The 21,371-nt window shown below is 37.7% G+C and overlaps 1 protein-coding gene across 1 annotated transcript in view; it reads right to left on the bottom strand.

Moving 5' to 3' along the window:
• Positions 1–8,748: 8,748 nt before the first annotated feature.
• PDGFC (platelet derived growth factor C) overlaps positions 8,749–21,371 on the bottom strand; it is a 241,516-nt gene continuing 228,893 nt past the window's right edge. Inside the window, exons 5-6 of the mRNA XM_068990067.1 lie at positions 17,598–17,815; positions 8,749–10,159 (exon numbers count right to left, since the gene is read on the bottom strand). Coding sequence (XP_068846168.1) covers positions 10,043–10,159; positions 17,598–17,815 — 335 coding nt within the window. The 3' untranslated portion in view covers positions 8,749–10,042. The remainder of the gene's footprint in view (positions 10,160–17,597; positions 17,816–21,371) is intronic.

The raw sequence follows: 21,371 nt of genomic DNA, 5'->3' as shown, positions 1-21,371 counted from the left end.
GAATTAGAGTAAAAATGAAGCTTACTTTATAGAGAAAAGGACACAGATTTTGTTTATTCACAGGCTAATTTTAAAAGAAAATGCAAATGCATGCACAATAGTTGCCTTCTCCCAGGAAGAGAAACCAAATATGAACCTCCTAATTTTCCCCCAAAGTTTTTATACATCTGTGTGTGATATTGAGTAATTAGTCAGTCATGACACGTTCTCACTTCCCTACTCAATCTCCAGCTGCAAAAATTAAGATGAAAAACTCTCCACAAATGTAATCATTACAAAGTGTTGAAGCAGATTTGAATGAAAGACAGTTTAGATACAAGTCATTCAGATTTATTGCCATGCCAGTTGACTGCAGCAAGACACATGTCTTGTTACAGCAGTTTGTTTGCCTTTATTCCGTGATGATGACACAATATATTGCCAAAGTAGATACACATTATGCAATACATGAAGAATTTGATTTAGCAAATCGCATACATTAAACCACCCAGATATATGATGTCAGTCAAAACTCACTGGGTGAATGATCAAGTGTTTCAGAAGAGTTCTAAAGATATTGACCATAGAATTGGTCAATATACATCTGTTTATCTTATGCTTTTTGTTTCTGATAAGTTTCTTCTCAAGGTGGTCAAGTCCAGTAGCCTCTCAGTCTCCAGGGATTCCACGAGCTAAGCTGGAAGCAATACCAGCTCCCTCCCTCCTGCTTCTGCTGAAATGCTGGCAAATCATGTTTTCAGATCACAGCTTTAGGAAAAAAAGCAAGACATATCAAATATAGCCAATGAATTATTCATGTACTTCCTGCTTTCTTTGTAATATATTTTTTTCCAGATATGTATGACACATACTTGCTGATCTCTGAATATTCTGAAATTAAGACTGCCAGTCTGGAAATTTGGAAGATAAACCCTACCATACATACTATCACTAAAAAAAAAAATAGCATCTCCATTAGGATATATTAATTTTATTTCTGCTGCTGCTGCTGCTAAGTCGCTTCAGTTGTGTCTGACTCTGTATGACCCCACAGATGGCAGCCCACCAGGCTCCACTGTCTCTGGGATTCTCCAGGCAAGAAGTCTGGAGTCGGTTGCCATTTCCTTCTCCAATGCATGAAAATGAAAAGTGAAAGTGAAGTTGCTCAGTCGTGTCTGACTCTAGCGCAGGTTAAATATAGAAAACCAGGAATACATCTTATTTTCTAAATTTTAGAGGGGATTGGGTCTCAAAATTTGTCTATTGCTTACTATTATTATTAAACAGACATTTTAGTTATATCAGAAACTAGGTTATTTCATATAAATGATATTTTATTTACATCTCTCTGTGATGTCATTGGAAGGGAAAGGGAAGTCGCTCAGTCATGTCCGACTCTTCGCGACCCCATGGACTGCAGCCTACCAGGATCCTCCATCCATGGGATTTTCCAGGCAAGAGTACTGGAGTGGGGTGCCGTTGCCTTCTCCAAATGTCACTGGAACTAGTTGTCTACTGGTAAGTCCAACAGGTACTTCTGTACTAAAATTGATCACTTTTTTCCCCCTAGAATTTTTTTGGTTACAGGAAACTTATAGTGTTTAGTGGGTTGTCATGAATTTGACTTACATCTAAGGTGTTACTTAAAATAATACTAAACACTTTAAACAGAGTTAAATTTTGCCCTTCTTAGTAAAATATTTACTTATTAAATGGATTGAAGACCATTAAAAATTTATAATAATTTGTTATTTTCCTAAACAGGAGATAAAGAAACACTTGTATAGAATTGTTTTCAACTTAGTTTAGAAAATAACTATGATTTTTCTACTTGAGTTCTGTGGAAGACCTGATCTCATAACAAATGAGAATAGGGTAATAGCTCATTTTTTCTTGACAAATGGGCAAAATATCCACCATAACACCTAGTACTGAGTGGCATCGACAATTAATTTAAAAATTAAATCTGCAACAAGATTTAAAGACAGACTTCAAAAGCTTTTATAGGGTCACATAATATTTACCTTGTAAGTATAAAATGGAAATAGTGTATTTCAGGAGCAAAAATAAGTGATTGTTGGAGTCATAATAATTTACAATGTAAAACATTTTCTAATACTAGGGTAATAACAGTAAAGGGGAACTTAATCTCAAAAACAAAATTCCAACAAGTTTATTTGCTAATGTCAACCAGTGAAAAGGGTGTACTTCCTGCTAAGTGAATGAGAGTTTAAGAGTGAAAGAGTTTATGGCGAGTCTTAGGATAATTCCCATTCCAACCTCTCTTTACAGATACAGTACTAAAATAAAGTTCTACGCATCCTCACAAATACAGCTAACTTTAAAGAGAAGTGGTCAGAAGACGTAGCATCATCCTCCCTTTATCATGAGTAGGTCAAGTGGCAATGGTTTCTGAAGAATCAGATGAAACATAGACACTGGAGAGTGGGAAATGATGCCCTTAAATGAAAGAATAACCTTAAGGTCTTTGCACTGAACCTAGACTAAGAGTTGAAACCTACTGGTCTTCTTTCTCCACTCCATGAAGAGTGGATGCTTCTCTCAGAATGAATCCCAGCAGGAGACATTTTGTGAGAGGGCTGAGCAGAATTCCTTCATCAATACACTGTTTTGATTACTGTAGCTTTGCAGTATTTTCTGAAGTAATGCTTCTTGTTTTGTTCTTTTTCATCAGGATTGCTCTTGCAATTCATATAATTTTGGGGATTATTTGTTCTAGTTCTGTGAAAAATGTCATGGGTAATCTGATAGCGATTGCATTAAATCTATATATTGCTTTGGGTGGTATTGTCATTTTAACAATATTAAATCTTCCAATCCAAGAGCATGGGATATCTTTCCATTTCTTTGAACTATGTTTAGTTTTCTTCATTAAGGTTTTGTAGTTCTCAGCATACATGTCTTTCACCTCCTTGGTGAGGTTTATTCCTAAGTATTTTATTTTATTTTTTGATGTGATTTGAAAAGGGATTTTTTTATTTACATTCCTCTTCTGATGCCATCAAAAAGAATGAAATAATGCTATTTGCAGCAACATGGATGGACCTAGAGATTATCATACTAAATGAAGTAACTCAAAAAGAGAAATATAAATACCGTACTATATCATTCACATGTAGAATCTAAAACATGATACAAATCAACCTATCTAGGAAACAACAAGACTTACAGACATAGGGACCAGACTTGGGGTTGTCAAGGAGTAAGGGGTTGGGGTAGGGGAGGAGTGGGAGTTTGGAATTAGCAGATGCAAATTATTACATATAAAATTGATACACAACAAAGTCCTACTCTATATCACAGTGGGTTTATCCTATGATAAACAAGAATGAAGAATAATATGAAAAATATACATATATATCTGAATCACTTTGCTGTAGAGCAGAAAGTAATATAACGTGTAACAAATATACTTCATTAAAATCCCAGAGGGATGTTATGGGGAGGGAGGAGGGAGGGGGATTCAGGATGAGGAACACGTGTATACCTGTGGCAGATTCATGCTGATGTATGGCAAAACCAATACAATATTGTAATGTAAATAGCCTCCAATTAAAATAAATGTATGGCAAAACCAATACAGTATTGTAAATTAAAATAAAGGAAAAAATTATTACAAAAAAATCAATTAGAAACTGTCAAAAAGATGGCAAAAAAATAAAAAATAAAAAAATAAAATAAAATAAAAATTTTAAAAAATGGTTTCACATTTCTCAAATTGCTATCAATCTCCTTCCTCCACAAAAGATAGACAGTTAAATTGAATATATATTTTTAATTTAATATTTTGGCTGTGCCACGTGGCATGTGAGATCTTAGTTCCCTGAGAAAGAATAGAATCTGCATTCCTTGCAGTGGAATCCTAACCACTGGACCACCAGGAAAGCCCCTAAATCAAATACAATATCTAATCCTCAAATTATAATTCTATTTGGCAAACAAGTTTTAGAAAACTAAAAATGGAATCAAGGATTTATCCACACTACATTGAGTGAACAGTATTCTGGATGTAATCTATGCATTATGTAAATAATCACAAAAAAATTAAAGGCATGGAGATTATACAATTGATCAGCCCTGGGATTTCTTTGGAAGGAATGATGCTAAAGCTGAAACTCCAGTACTTTGGCCACCTCATGCGGAGAGATGACTCATTGGAAAAGACTGTGATGCTGGGAGGGATTGGGGGCAGGAGGAGAAGGGGAAGACAGAGGATGAGATGGTTGGATGGCATCACTGACTCGATGGATGTGAGTCTGAGTGAACTCCGGGAGCTGGTGATGGATAGGGAGACCTGGCGTGCTGCAATTCATGGGGTCGCAAAGAATCGGACATGACTGAGCGACTGAACTGAACTGAACTGAACTGAATGTTTTATAAAGAAAGAATGAAGAAATGAGAGAGATTGATATAGAGAGAGAAAGTTTGGAAAGAAGATAACATAAAGAGCAGATGAAAATTTCCCTAAGTGTCTTAAGTTATAGAAGAGTTCATGTTAAACATTTTAAGTAAATGTTTCAATGTTTTGTATTGTTAAATGTTTATTAAACCATAAAATTATTAATAAACAACGAGACTATCACTGAAAATGTAGACCACATTATCTGAGAGCTTACTTTCCCTCCTTAATAGAAAAATGATAGATGCTCACTGAAATAGAAGCAAGTGCTTTGCAAAGGATTCTATGCTTTTAATATGTTTTTAATAACATTTTTTCACAGCTTTAGAGAGATCATTTAGAAAGGCTGTATCTTATACTGATGAAACATTTTCCAAAGAACATATTTCCTGTTCAATTTCAATTTTTTGTCCATAAGTTGCAAAGTGAAGGTATGTATGAAAGTTTCCTGGAGATAGAGCACATATGACACAATTTCCTTGCAAAGAAAATAATACCTACTAATCTCATTTGCCAAATAGCACTGCATAACAAATACTCTCAAGATCCCTGTAAGATTCTTGCTTACAACAAGAATGATTTATTTCTCAGTCAAGTGTGTGTGGGTTTTCTGGAATCTGCAGAACTTGACCCCATGGCAGGAACTGGGTTCAGAACAGCAGCAGGACCTCTGAGTCCACTGTGCTCTCTGGGGGCACACTCTGCTCATGGTGATGGCAGCAAAGACAGCAAATATCTGTACCAGCATATGACACCTGTCACAGGCATTATACTTCCATCTTGTAGGTTACAGCAAGCCATGGCAAAGACCACATTCTGATAGAAACACACACCTCAAAAGGAGTAGACATCATCTACTACTACCAGGGACAAAACTGAGACCAGAAATGCCATTTAATTACCTGTATGATTATCTACACATTGACATGCATAGATAAACATGGTGGGGAACATAGTGATAAAATTTTGGATTTTTTTTTACTTTACTCCTTGGTCTTTTTGAGGGGGAGGGATTTTATTTCTTAAACATTGTGGTATATAACTTAAAAATTTACTGCAGTCGTAATTTCTTAGAATGACTTCATTGAGATCTAATTCAAATACAAATATTTCACCATTTTGAAGTGTAGAGTTCAGTGGTCATCAGTATCTAATTTCAGAGTATTTTCATCACTCCAAAGGGAAAAGCTGTCCTCATTAGCAGTCACTGTCCTTTTACCCACTTCTACCGGCCACTGGCAAAACACTTGTCAAATTTCTTTCTGTATAGATTAGTCAGTCCCGAACATTGCATATAAATGTAGTCTTACATTTTATGGTCTTTTGTTAAAGGCTTTTTCTACCTAGCACCATGTCTTCATGGTTCATCCACGCTGCAGCATGTATCAATACTTCATTACTTTTAACTTTTATTGCATAATATTCTATTGAATAGATACACTCTGCTTTGTTTACTTGTTTATTAGTTGATGAACATTTGGGTGGTTTCTATTTTTTTTTTTTACTATAATGAAAAATGTTGCTATGAACCATCGTGTGTGGGGATTTTCCATTTTCTTGAGTATATATCTGGTGGTAGAATTACTAATTCTATATTTACACTGGGTTTAAGGTTTTGAAGAACTGAATCACTGTTTTCAAAGTTGCTACAGTAGTTTACAATCTGACCAGCAATGTAGAGGCTTCTAGTCTCTCCACATCCTCATCAACACCTACTATCTGTCTCTTTGATTCTAGCTGTTTCACTGGGTGTAAAGTAGTTGGCTCATGATTTTAATTTGCATTTCCATAATAACTAATAATGTCGGCTATCTTTTCATGTGCGTATTTGCCACTTGTGTATCTTCTTGAGAAATGGGTATTCAAGCACTCTGTTTATTTTTCTATTGAATTATCTTTTTACTGTTAAGTCGTGAGAGTGCTTTATATATTTTAAATATCCATATAAGATCTTAATCAGATATTATAGGCCTCCATGGTAGCTCAGAGGGTAAAGCATCTGCTTGCAGTGTGAGAGACCTGGGTTCGATCCCTGGGTTTGCAAATTCCCCTGGAGAAGGGAAAGGCAACTCACTCCAGTATTCTGGCCTGGAGAATTCCATGGACAGAGGAGCTTGGCAGGCTACAGTGCATGGTGTTGCAGAGTCAGACACAACTGAGCAACTGAACGTGCCCACAATCAGATACATGAATGGAAAATATTTTTTCATGTTATATGGTTTGTCTTCTCATTTTCTTAACAGTGTCCTTTGAAGCACAGAAGGTTTTAATAATGTCATTTTTCTTTTGTCACATGTGTTTTTGGTGTATATCTGAGACATGACCAATCACCTAATCTAAGGTCATCAGAAATTTCTCCTGTATGTGTTTCTAAGCATTTCATACTTTTACCTCTTACATTTAGGTCTTTGATTCATTTTTGACTTAATATCTGTACATGGTAGGAGGTAAGGGTTCACACTTATTCTTTTGCATATGGATATCCAGGGGTCCCGGCACTATTTGTTGAAAAGAATACCTTGTCCCTATCGAGCTGTCTTGGTAGCATTGTCAAAATCAATCGACCATAAATGTGAGAGTTTATTTCTGGACTCTCAGTTATCTGTATGTCTAAATTATTAGCCTTACCACACTATTTTTATTGTTTCACAGTAAGTTTTGAAATTGGGAACTGTGAGTACTCCAAGTTTATAGCTCTTTTTCAAGATTTCTTAGCTATTTTGGGTCCTTTGCATTTCCATGAATATTAAGATCTGCTTTCCTGTTTCTTTAAAATGGGAGCTGGGAGTACATATATATTTCTAAATCAATAAAGTTATTAATCTTAGCTATCCTTCCTATGAAACTACTAAGTCTCTTTCTCAAATTGTGTACGCTGCTGCTGCTAAGTTGCTTCAGTCGTGTCTGACTCTGTGTGACCCCACAGACCACAGTCCACCAGGCTCCTCTGTCCCCGGGATTCTCCAGGCAAGAATACTGGAGAGGGTTGCCATTTCCTTCTCTTAAATTTTGTATAGATTTATACTAAATAAAATTATTATAATGGCTTAGAAGTTGCAAAGAAATTGCATTTAATGTAAGTGGCTAGGCAAATGCTTTCTGAAGCAGAGTACAAAATATAATTAACATTTTAATACACACGGGAGGACATTATTGAAATAGATGAGCACAGGAACAGGGCTCCATAGACAGTGCTAGCATGCACAGAGAACAGAGAGCAGACTTGTGGTTGCCAAGGGGGAGGAGGAGTAGGGGAGGGGTAAGGGAGAGGGGTGGATTAGGGGTAGCAAACTTATATACAGGATGGATAAGCAACAAGGTCCTACTGTACAGCACAGGGAATTATATTCAATACCCTGTGATAAACTATAATGAAAAAGAATATGAAGAAGAATGTACAGATATGTATAACTGAGGCACTTTGCTGCATACCTGAAAATAACATGACATTGCAAATCAACTATACTTCAATTTAAAGAAAAAGCTGGAAATGTTGGATTAAATGCAATTCCACAGGTCACAGCTATCACATTTCACAGTGTGTTGATAAGTCTAATAACAGTGGTCAAATGGCCAGATGGAGACGTGGTAGACTTTCCAGGACAGCAGCCAAGCTGTGTCTAGTCAGCCTCCAGGCAGCTGGGACAAAATTATGATAATAAGTCAGTAATACAGAGCAGGTATTTTCACTTTATTTTTCATGTGGGTGGGCTCAGCGTAGGACTGTCAGGCGGGAAAGTGCTTGAAAGGCTATTGCCTGGAAGAGCCTGGGACCTAGATAGCCCCCAGGCGAGTCCAAAGGCAGGGCTCAAGTGCTGAAGACCAGCCTGCCTTGAGATCTCCTTCTCAAACACAGGCCCACATCTTGATGTGTGCCATGTTAGGTATGTGGATCCACGTGCTAGAGGGGTCTGGGCTCACCCCTTCTAGTATCAGCCACTGAAAATGCAAAGACAGGAGTAGGAAGTTATACTCCCTCATTTCATACCACCATCTAATCTGTCATCAAGCATTTCATTAATCACACACAACTCCAAGTCACTTGCAACTTAATTTACCACTAATCAGTATCAAGATAACTGAGAAAAAGAAAACTACTGCTCAAAAGCACAGGAGTCCAGAGGCAGCAAAGCCTCACCAGAAATGCTCACTTTTCTGCCTGTCTTTTGAACTGATTTTACCTTTTGCAAAATAAAAATCATGGTGACACAAATCTTGCAAACACACACTCAGTTTCTCCCCAAAATAGCTGCATTCTTTTATTTGGTGATTCAATACATTTTTAATTCCAATAGTCACCACATAACCTAGGCACAAGATTCAGCATTGTACAAGCGAAAGATTTGACTGATTTTCTTTTCAATTGCCAAAGAATACAATAGGTGAATTGATTAAAGGATATACTTCTGTACATAAAAATATTCATGTATTTATACAAGTGTATGGAACAGAGTTTAAAGATAATCTAACCAGAACATCACAATAAATAGGATGTGTTCCTATAGGACAGCCGAGCATGCTTTGTCAGGAGGTTGTGAAGTCTCATATTCTCAAGGTGCTTTATGATCTTCTGAGCTGGGCTCACATTTCCCTAAATAAGCGTTAGAGGTTAGTAACGCCTGGACCTGGATGCCTCTGGGGGTATTCTGCTTTTTACTTGCATCCCAGTAAGAGGAGTTGAAGACATGATTATTTATTTTTCAAGAGTCTTTGCAACTTACCAAATTCTATCCGTTTCCCAATTAACATTTGAAAAAGCAGATTGATCTAAGCTCTAGCACCATACAAGAAGGAAATACATGTATTTTTGTCAGAGCAACAATATTTTATATCATCTTTGTCCCTCTGGCTATAACAATTCTGTTTAGAAAATTTTACCAAGCTAAAAATAGTTGATCTAGGATGTCATAAAAAAGAATATTAAATACCTTTGGTAAAAATAGATATATTTAACAAGATTAGAAAAGCAAACAGTTATAATGTCAAAAGGAGACTATAAAAAATGTACACAATAAAACAAATAAACCAACTTATAAAGTGAAGATAAGGCCACTCTTCTCAGGTTTGTTTGCTCCAAACCACGCATGGAGGTCTCTTCTTCTAAATGGTAGAAATCTGATTAAGAAATATGGAATATCCAGTCTCTCTTATCAGCATGACAAGTTTAATTCATGGCAACACAGTTCCTTTTTAAAACCCATGTTGGTAGAACTTAGAACACTCTTATACATGTGACTAGAAGAAACAATCCGAGATTTCTGTGATTTTAGCCCCAGAGCATGGGGCTTAGAGTTAAGCAAGGCGACAGAACCAGGAGCTCACAGGCAGTGTTTCCTGTGCTGACATGAACCTAGGCCACATCCAGACAAGAGACACAATGCAGCCGAGGGTGCTCATAGGGACTTTGCAACTAACTAGAAATCTACAAGGTTCATTCCTTTTCCCGGCGAGGACGTTCCTCTTGTCGTGGGGCCTCATCTCCAAACAGCCGTTGCATAACCCCTAATTCTGCCCGGTGTCTCCTCTCTCAGAACACGCTGTAAATCCTGAAGATGAAAGGGCCCTGGAGCCAACAGCCGGGACTGTGGAAGGAGATAAGGCACAAGTTCCATCACAGAGGCAGCCCTGAGCCACCGTGAGGCATTATCCCCCAGGGTTCCCCCTGCACACGCAGTCACACTCCTCATGGTGCTCGAGGGCCACGTCCGTGAGTGACTTATGCAGCCCCCGGACGCCTGTCTTGGGTCTCAACTGAAGGACCTGAAAGGGAACAATGGAAACCACCTTTAAAATCAGGCCACTTCTGCAACTTGTGATTTCATGGACAGGAATGATTTCAGAACAGAATCTCGGGGCCCAACAATGACTTAACAAATTTTAATTTCTACTCCTGAAGGCATTATGAACATATTCCCCCACCCTTCAAGAAATCACAAATGATTATCATCTTTTCATGAAAGGAAAGACCTTTTAATACCAACAATCAGGAAGGAGGCTGCTCAGAATAAATAGACTTGTGGTTGCCAAGGGAGAGAGGGACAGGTGAGGGAACGGATTGGGACTTTGGGATTAGCAGATGCAAACTAGAATATATACAGTAGATAAACAACAATGTCCTACTGTACTGCATAGGGAACTATAGTTAATACCTTGTTATAAACCATAATGGAAAAGAATATGAAAAATAATATATATGTATATATATAACTGAGTGACTTTGCCATACAGCAGAAATTAACACAACATTGGAAATCAACTATACTTCAATAAAATAAATTTTTAAAAAAGAATAGTCCTTACATTGAAAGATTCATCAGAGGGAATTTCACCTTCTTTAGGTGTTTTGGAAACCACTACTGAACAATTTGTTTTTCTGTTTGTTGTTTTCTTTCATTCATTTATTCACATACTTAGCAAATATTTATCCTTGGAGCATGGCAGGCAGTACTGAGATGCTGTGAAAAGAAACCCGACCCGTCTGCAGCTGAGTCTGCTCAATTATGCTGCTCATTAACGTGCTTGGCTACACGTCAAGTTCTCTGTAAACTTGATGAGATGGATTAGATGTACTTCGTCGACAACAGCTCCGTCACAGTTAAATTTCTGCAGCTGGGTCCTACTGTGTCGTGTACAGTTGGCAAGAATAACAAGAATGCCTCTATGAAATGAAGTTATTTGCAATTTGGATGGTTGAGATTTTAAACCAGAAATACAGCAAAACAGACACTGATACTAAACACACCCTTTTCAAACTGCGATGAAAGGATACAGCTATGTATTCTATACATGATTCTCTGACATATTTGATAAGAACTAACTACTCAACGTATATTACATTTTAGGTCTTATAACAGAAATGATGCAAAGTTTTAGAAATTATGTGGCTTTGGCTTAGGAACAGAGCACAGAATAATGTGAAGTTGTGTAGTTTGCTCTCTGAGTCTGACACAGATAACTTTGCAGAGCAACTTCTGAAAGATACCATCCTGGAAATATTCATTAATCCAAAAGGGCACAAGTCAGGTTTTACGGAGGCTTCCCAAGTTGCTCAGTGGTAAAGAACCTACCTGCCAATGCAGGAGACTCGGGTCTGGGAAGATCCCCTGGAGAAGGAAATGGCAACCCTCTCCAGTATTCTTGCCTGGATAATCCAATGGACAGAGGAGCCTGGCAGGTTACAGTTCATGGGGTCGCAGAGTTGGACATGACTTAGTAACTAAACAACAACACAACTGGTTTTATGACTTAGTAACTAAACAACAACTGGTTTTATGACTGTTTTACTTAAATATTTAAAAATGAAAAACAAAGAATCGTCCTCCCTTTGGTTTGTCTGGTCATATCAAAGGTTAATTAGCTGACATTTTTTGAATGCTTACTGGGTACCAGGTGATCTAATAGTTTTCACATACTTTACCTCACTAGAATTCTATGAAGTAATTTATAATTATTAGCCCTATTTTACACATGAGTGAACAGAAGCTTAGAGAGAATGAGTGACACAGTCACTATCTGTACTTTTGCCAAATGAGAATGATCACAATGATAGATAGTAATTTCACCAAGACCCGGAATATTACTAGTGATATTCTCCACTTATTTATTAACTTTCTTCCTAGAGAGATAAACTGCAAAGCCTTATGATAGCTATGAAAAATAGCAAACTTATGAAAAATAGTAAACTTTTAAAGTAGATTTTCTATGACATTTACAATTCTAGAGTGAAAATTATTCAGACTATTATTTTCATGTGAAACTTAATCCAGTGAGATGAATACAATATATGTGTTGGTATTGATCTCCTGCTTTTGACCAACATAAGTTGGCATGAAAACCAACTACTCGTAAGATGCTGGCACTATGCCTTATCATCACTCTCGACAAATGGCTTCTGGAGTCAGGTCAAGTGGATTGATACATTGCAATATTGGCAATGTCTTTAATTCCTATATCCACTTATATACATTCTCCCGGTTGGCAGGGGAAAGAATGGCCATGACTGGTAAGGGTTAGTAAGACCCCCATATACAGCTCTGACAGTCTACATTACATCAGGCTACAACCCAACAACCCTTCCTCCCTCTGCAGAGCTTACACAAGATGCAGTCACCGCATAATTGCCCCCTCTCCACCCCATCTTCATCTACCCATGCCTGTGGATATTTACAAAAGCAAAAGAATCTCATAATGTTCCAAGGGTGTTCAGGTCTTGAATGTGGTGCAGGTTTAATTAGTGTTCTCCCTCTTAATTCCCTTTGAAAGGTTGGACTTTAGAAGACAAAGAGAGATCTGGAAAATGACTAGCTGGTCCCAGATAATGTTAAAAAGGGTTACTGGTCTTTAGCACAGGGCTTATGATATAGGAAAAGAAATGAAGTAGAAGCATATCTCACAAAGGTGTTGAGGAAGAGACTCAAACTACAATTTTGACTGTGTGAAGAAATAATGCAAGGAAATGCTAAAACTAGAGACTGCGGAGAGAACAGATCAGGCCAGAAAGACCCATCAAGGAACAATGCACGTGTACTGATGTCCCCAATTCCGGGTCGCACACAGCCTTGGGTGATGGGACACCTTACTAGAGGAAGGCAATTGAGTTATATGATTATTTCCCTCCCCAAAAAACAGATCTACACAAGAAAAGACTATGTGTTATGAAAAATGAAACTAGATGTATGAAGATATAAACAAGATGAAAGCCCATTAGGGTGACTAAGAATAGGGGAAAGGAGCGATATGTTTGTCAGAATATCTTACGAATGTTTTTGCCAGAAAGAAAATATCCTATCTCTGGGCAAAATTCATTAAGTCTTTATTGATTATGAAGTTCAGTTCAGTTCAGTTCAGTTGCTCAGTCGTGTCCAACTCTTTGCAACCCCATGAATCGCAGCACGCCACGCCTCCCTGTCCCTCACCAACTCCAAGTTCACTCAAACTCACATCCTTTGAGTCGGTGATGCCATCCAGCCATCTCATCCTCTGTCATCCCCTTTTCCTCCTGCCCCCAATCCCTCCCAGCATCAGAGTCTTTTCCAATGAGTCAACTCTTTGCATGAGGTGGCCAAAGTACTGGAGTTTCAGCTTTAGCATCAGTCCTTCCAAAGAACACCCAGGGCTAATCTCCTTTAGAATGGACTGGTTGGATCTAATTGATTATTTGCCATAATCAAAGAATAAGGCTGGACAAGGTGGAGGGGACAGAAATAAAGCTGAGTGAAAGTATTAGTCACTCAGTCATGTCCAGCTCTTCGCAAACCCACAGACTGTAGCCCACCAAGCTCCACTGTCCATGGGTTCTCCAGACAAGAATACTGGAGTAGGTAGCCATTCCCTTCTCCAGGAGATCTTCCTGACCCAGGGATTAAACCTGGCTCGCCTGCATTGCAGGCAGATTCTTTACTGTCTGAGTCACCAGAGAAAGCTGAGTGAGACAATCGCCAATATATATGGACGGCTTGAAATGTGCCAGACCTCATTCTAGGTATTTGTAAGCATCAGCTCCTTGAGTCCTCATAATGAGGCGTAAAGGCTTACAGCCCACATCACAGATGAAGAAACTGAGGGGCCAGGGATTAAGCAATTAGCTCCAAGTCACACAGCCTTGGATTCCCTGCACTTGAGCCCTGCATTGTAATGGGATCTTTGTTTTTAGTTCTCAATTTGGGAGAAACAAATACAAAGTAATAACAGTTCTCTAACAGAAATATCTTTAAAGTTGCACACATGCAGGAGGATGAACTACAGTTATGCTGGGATTGACAGGAAACCAAAAAGGGATTCAAGAAAGTTGTAACATCTAGGTTTACACATACATAAAGAACCCCTGTGTTGCTTTTCTGAAAAATTTGTTTTTTGGAGATAAGGAAATTAAGAAAACATTTTTTGCTTTTGGCTAAAATGGCTTCAAATCAAGAATATCTGATTTTAGATGCAAAAGCAATAAAAATCTAATTTGATAATATTTTGTCAAAATATAATGTTACATTTTATGATATTTTTAAGTTTGTGAAAACCCAATGAAATTATTAAAGGAAGTAAGAAGAGGGACTATTCAGTTATATTTGTAGTGACACAAATAGATACACTTCAGCTTAATATGTAGGCAAGCTGCTTAAAAGAGCTGGATGAAAGAGAGAAAAAGTAAAACTTTTTTAAACTCTGTCTTTCCTTCTGCTTTGTCCATGAAGTAGAATAATCTTTAAATTGAAAACTGGACCAAGGATCATCAAAAAGAATGAAAGCCTTCACTTTAAATAAGTCTCTAGATCTTGATTAATGGTATTCAATAACAATAATTTTAGAAATGTTATAAGTTATGTTTTTGAAAAAGTTCATTTGGTTAGAAGTGATACTAAATTTACTAGCCTCAGAACATACAAAGTATAAGGCTGAGAAAAATTTAGGGCTCAGGAACTATGAATTATACCAAACAAATAATCTTTTTCATAGGCTAATTTGATTGCTAAAAAAAAATAATATCAAAGAAAATTTTATAATTCCAACAAAACATTGAAAAAATTAAGACGGGATTAGGTTGGCCACATCTGTAGAAATATGGACTAGGTAACCATATAATTATATCTGTGCACATACACATTAGAGATATTTGTGGGAACTGTACTCCATGATCTTACAACTAGATAAACAGACACAGTTGTAAGTGTGGACATATAGGTAGCGCACACAATCAACCCCGCCTGAAGGCCAGAGAGGGTGAATCCATGCCCTTCTGAAGAGCAGTAGTGCAGAAGCTCTGCCCATGACCTTTCCTCAGAGAAGAATTTTACCTGAGACTTTAAAACAGATATTGCACACTCTGTGACAACTTTCTGGATAACTCTGAAACTAATGGTATTTGAAAAGAAATTTACAAGTATAGGATGGAGGAGGATCCTCTTGATCTGAGGACTGATTCAGCAGCCCCAAAGCCTGACATGGACTCAGCATCTGATAAGCTTGTTTAGAAAAGCTCACAAGACGACTCTGGCTTTTATAGCTCTTCACAAGTTGCGTCATAAGCCCAAGACTTGTCGGCTAAATCATGTCCCCAAATACACTTTCCTTAGTAAGTACCTGCTTTAGAAAGTTCAAAATTGAATAATTTTAGGTGGGGAATGAGTCACTCCAGTTTAGCTCCTACTTTAATCACATCTTTTTACATTATACCGATCAACTCTAATATCAGCCTAATTGAGGCATTTTGACTTTAACATGTTTTAGAACAGGATCCAGTGGGCCATTCCCCTACTCCATGTCCTCATTTTGTCTTTTGTCTGTAGAAAAACTATTCAAAGAATAAATTTAATAGGAGAAGTGAGAAAATGCAGAAAGGAAAACAGTCAAGTAAAGCAAAATAATAATAGTTTAGTCATTAAACAAAGTCAAAGACCTTTAGAGTTCTTCCTCAAGGACTATAGGATAGTATCCTGAGCCATATCCTTTGAGCTGTTTTCCAGACACCAGGTAAAAGAACTTAACTATATGCTCCCCACAAGTACAAGCATATAGACTCTAGACCAGTTGGAACCAGAAGGTTAATGATATTGACTTCTGATGACCTTATCACCAACCAATCTGAAGAAAGTTCATGAGCTGAAACCATTTCCTTTACCGTGTCTTTAAAAACCTTTTCCTGAAGGCCTTTAGGTGTTCAAGCCTTTTCAATGATAACGACCTGGACTCCTTGTTTGGCACCTATAATAAACATTGTATTTCCTGCACTACAAGCTGGGTCAAAAGACTGACTTTACTGCTTGGGAGGGCAAGCAACCCAAGTTTGGTTCAGTAATAGAACTGCCATGTGAAAGGTTTTTTTCTCAACTAAATTCCCAGTTCTCAGAGTAGCAACAAAGCTATCCCCTGGACAGAGTGGGACTGGGGTTCCTCCTGAAACAGGAATGGAGGCTGTTTATAGCACAAGGGTCTCTAGATGCATGCGGAATATGAGAGCAAGCAGTCCTACTTATTTTCCAGACTGCCAGTTTTGGATGTTATCTTCTAAAAACTGTCATCTAATAATTGTCAGAGAATAAAACCATTAGGAAAAATCGATCCTAGTTTGCATTTATGTAGGCTAAGCGTCCTGATGATAGTTACAGCAAGTTAATAATAGACCTAGGGTAGAAACAGGGACCTTCTGTTCTGGAATTCAGTGCTTTCTTTCCATTTAGTCAACTGCCAACACAATACCAGCCCTGTCACATGAGTGCAGTTTATGACATGACATATTCAGGTTACCCAACAAATGTGGGTTCTGCTGGTGTCTTCATATATAAGAAAAATCATTTCATTTATTAAATAGATATTTATTTTGTGCCATTCTCTTATTTAGCAGAAAAAATAAAAACAAATAAAGCCATACTGAAATGAAGTTAGGAGGCAGACTTTGGTTTGGTTTTGTAAAAATTAAAGTTTGTAAAACACGTTTTTGTAAAGACTGAAGTTGAGCCATCACAAAAGGATTGCTTCCTGATGTGTGAAAGCTATGTGCTGCTAGAGAGGGTGGCAGGGGGTATAACTGGGGATAATTAAGAAGAATTTCAAATGTTTAAGCTCTAACATTACCAAGGCTCTGAAAACCAAAAATTACTAATATTTCCTATTGTATTTTCCTTAATTACATAGGATAAAGATAAAGAAGAATGAAGAACCCATGAAGGTTTAACATACTATTTGGGGCCACATGAATAACAGGAAGACACAATATGAAAGATGAATAATAGGAAGTATAATTATGAATATGTTCTTGGGATTTATATGTTAGCACTGTCCCAAATGGAAAAATAAACATCAAAGATCTCTTTTCTCCAAAATAGACCATAATTTACCTCCAAGTTTGTCTTTAAAATATTTTCCCTTGATATTTTGAAAAGGTGAAAATTTCATCCATTTTCCCCCATCCAGAAGAACATATTGTGTTTTTCCTATGAGGAAAAAGTCCCCTGATCACCCGTGATTGTCCATTTGGAGGACAAGCTGTCCAAATCCTTCATGTCTGGCTTTCTGAGTTCAAGGTTCTAATTTTTTAAAGTAATAAATAAAAACAGGAACTCTTCTGTAAACCTTGGTTTGGTTTTGTTTGGTTTCCCTGAAGACGACCTCTCCGTTAAAACAATAACCCTTCTCCGATGCACTGCTTTATGATATTCTGGGACACAACCCCCAGCTGAAAGATCAGGGAAGGCAAGGACATCCGTACCTCGTGATACTTCTTGGTGACCTTGCTGGGGACACACTGACACTCGCTGCAGGTCTGCAGGCAGCACGCGCAGTTCCCGCCGCAGCGCTTCACCAGGAGGCAGCCAGGCCAGAAGATGGTGTCGGTCCTCTTCAGCTCCTCCCGGACGGACACAGAGAAGTTGCGGGGCGTGCAGCTGTAGAGCCGCACCTCCTCCTTGAGCAGGTTCAGGTCCACCACTGCGGGGCACACAGGGAGCCAAGAGGAGGTGAGCTCTGAGCCTGATGCACTTCACTATGCTCTTTTTTTTCTCACACAGAAATCTATTTCATGAACCATCACCTTAACAATGACCCTAATTATTTAACCAGGCCTTTCGGTGATGCAGCTTGTGTGCTGGACTTCTATTTTATGACAAACAGAGCTTACTTGTGACCCAGGGATGGTTGAGCGGTAGCATTGTGCAGAGTTGATGGAGCCAACAGAAACAGTTAAGAGCTAAACACAGGAAACTTTACAGGAAAAAATGGGCTACCTCTTCTAACCTTTGGAAAAAAAGCAAATACGGGACACGTTGGAGGGAAGAATAGAATGTAAAACGAATGCTTTCATGAAAAAATAAATCCAAGTTTTAGAAGGATGACAAGCTCACGCAATGAATGAAGAATGAAGTTTAGAAACTTGCTGGCAGAACTTGACATGAATCATAGAATGTGAAAAGGAATGAAGAAAATGAGTTTTTGAAGACAGCTGAGTGGACCAGGAATGAAAAAGAAGACACCTTTTAAAAGAGCAGGAATTGTTGGAAAGCACTGCTTTTGGCGTGTTGATTAGTTTATGGACTTGGAAATTTAGATTAACTAGATTCCTTCAGATTTGTAGTCTCCTTTTAATGGATGAAAGTAATGTCTAATTTACAACCATTGTCTCTATTCTTTTAGTAACTTGGTTAACTATGTTGTGCTTTATTCTTTAGAATATCTACTTATGAAGAGAAAAAAAATATCCTTTTATTAATTGTTGCAGTAAATTCTCAAAGAACCATTGCTTTTAACTACAAGATGACATTGCCTCAGTTAAATTATGTCAAAATAACATGTCACGTTTAGTATGGACTATATATAAAACATGAAGTAGTTGATAATTACTAGGATAAGCATTTGTAAAATGATCTTAATTTCTGGTTTAAGTCTTTGCCTTTTCCCCTAGAAATATTCAAGTAAAAGCAATTCCAATATAATTGAAGTTTTAATAATATATAATCCATCAGAGTTTTTTCTGTCAGTTCAGTTCAGTTCAGTCACTTAGTCATGTCCGACTCTTTGCGACCCCATGAACCGCAGCACACCAGGCCTCCCAGTCCATCACCAACTCCCACAGTTTACCCACTCATGTCCACTGAGTCGGTGATGCCATCTAACCATCTCATCCTTTGTCATCCCCTTTTCCTCCTGCCTTCAATCTTTCCCACCATCAGGGTCATTTCAAATGAGTCACCTCTTTGCATCACATGGCCAAAATATTGGAGCTTCACCTTCAACATCAGTCCTTCCAAAGAACACCCAGGACTGATTTCCTTTAGGATGGACTGGTTTGATCTCATTGCAGTCCGAGGGACCCTCAAGAGTCTTCTCCAACACCACAGTTCAAAAGTATCAATTCTTCAGCGCTCAGCTTTCTTTATAGTCCAACTCTCACATCCATACATGACTACTGGAAAAACCATAACCTTGACTGGATGGATCTTTGTTGACAAAGTAATGTCTCTGCTTTTGAATATGCTGTCTAGGTTGGTCATGACTTTCCCTCCAAGGAGTAAGCATCTTTTAATGTCATGGCTGCAATCACCATCTACAGTGATTTTGGAGCCCCCCAAAATAAAGTCAGCCACTGTTTTCACTGTTTCCCCACCTATTTGCCATGAAGTGACAGGACTGGATGCCATGATCTTAGTTTTCTGAATGCTGAGCTTGAACCCAACTTTTTCACTCTCCTCTTTCACTTTCATCATGAGGCATTTTAGTTCCTCTTCAATTTTTGTCATAAGGGTGGTGTCATCTGCACATCTGAGGTTATTGATATTTCTCTTGGCAATCTTGATTCCAGCTTGTGCTTCCTCCAGCCCAGCGATTCTCATGATATACTCTGCAGAGAAGTTAAATAAGCAGGGTGACAATATACAGCCTTGACATACTCCTTTTCCTATTTGGAACCAGTCTGTTGTTCCATGTCCAGTTCAAACTGTTGCTTCCTGACCTGCATACAAGTTTCTCAAGAGGCAGGTCAGGTCGTCTGGTATTCCCATCTCTTTAGGAATTTTCCACATTTTCTGGTGATCCACACAGTCAAAGGCTTTGGCATAGTCAATAAAGCAGAAATAGATGTTTTTCTGGAACTCTCTTGCTTTTTCCATGATCCAGTGGATGTTGGCAATTTGATCTCTGGTTCCTCTGCCTTTTCTAAAACCAGCTTGAACATCTGGAAGTTCACAGTTGATGTATTGCTGAAGCCTGGCTTGGAGAATTTTGAGCATTACATTACTAGCGTGTGAGATGAGTGCAATTGTGTGGTAGTCTGAGCATTCTTTGGCATTGCCTTTGTTTGGGATTGGAATGAAAACTGACCTTTTCCAGGCCTGTGGCCACTGCTGAATTTTCCAAATTTGCTGGCAAATTGAGTGCAGCATTTTCACAGCATCATCTTTTAGGATTTGAAATAGCTCCACTGGAATTCCATCACCACCACTAGCTTTGTTCATAGTGATTCTTCCTAAGGCCCACTTGAGTTTGCATTCCAGGATATCTGGTTCTTGGTGAATGATCACACCACCATGGTTATCTGAGTCATGAAGATCTTTTTTGTATAGTTCTTCTGTGTATTCTTGCCACCTCTTCTTAATATCTTCTGCTTCTGTTAGGTCCATACCATTTCTGTCCTTTATTGGGCCCATCTTTGCATGAAATGTTCCCTTGGTATCTCTAATTTTCTTGAAGAGATCTCTAGTCTTTCCTATTCTATTGTTTTCCTCTATTTCTTTGCATTGATCACTGAGGAAGGCTTTTCTATCTCTCCTTGTTATTCTTTGGAACTCTGCATTCAAATGGGTATATCTTTCCTTTTCTCCTTTGTTTTTCACTTCTTTTCTTTTCACAGCTATTTGTAAGGCCTCGCCAGACAGTCATTTTGCTTTTTAGCATTTGTTTTATTAAAATTTAGGAACATTATCTAAAATATAAGAGCTATGCTAAATATATTTTCATGAATACTGACAACATCATAAATAATATTTTCTGGCCAAAGTTAACTTCAGATAATAATAATCCAGTTGTAAAAATTAACTGACTAATATTTGAAAATATTTAAAAAATGACAAGGTAAGTAAGAATCAAATGCTTGCTTTCTTAAGCTAAGTTTTACTTGTGTATGTGGTCAAGTTTTTCTAAAATGTCAAAATAAGTCAAGGTAAGTATTTTTAAGAAACACATACAAGATTCTGTATATGCAGTTGTAAATTATAAACACACGTAAACTATACAATTGACTAAAATTGGTCAAGAACAGGGAAACACCAAGGAAATGGTAATTTCATAGGTTCATTTTAGCCTCATTCAGCTAAAAATTATTTTTTCCAATTCAACAGAAAAATTACTGCTTTATTTGAGTATCTAAAGTTTTCCCTTTCATCTGCAAAATGATCCTATGTAAGTAAAACTTTTAAATATGAAGAGGAAATGAATTCATTTTTTTAAGTGCCATTAAAGACCAACTTAGTTCTAATAAAATTAATGAGATAAT

This window comes from Capricornis sumatraensis, chromosome 17 (assembly GCF_032405125.1).
Source record: "Capricornis sumatraensis isolate serow.1 chromosome 17, serow.2, whole genome shotgun sequence".
Classification (NCBI taxonomy): domain Eukaryota; kingdom Metazoa; phylum Chordata; class Mammalia; order Artiodactyla; family Bovidae; genus Capricornis; species Capricornis sumatraensis.
The sequence above is the reverse complement of the archived record's forward strand: the minus strand, read 5'-3'. Positions and strand labels throughout refer to the sequence as shown.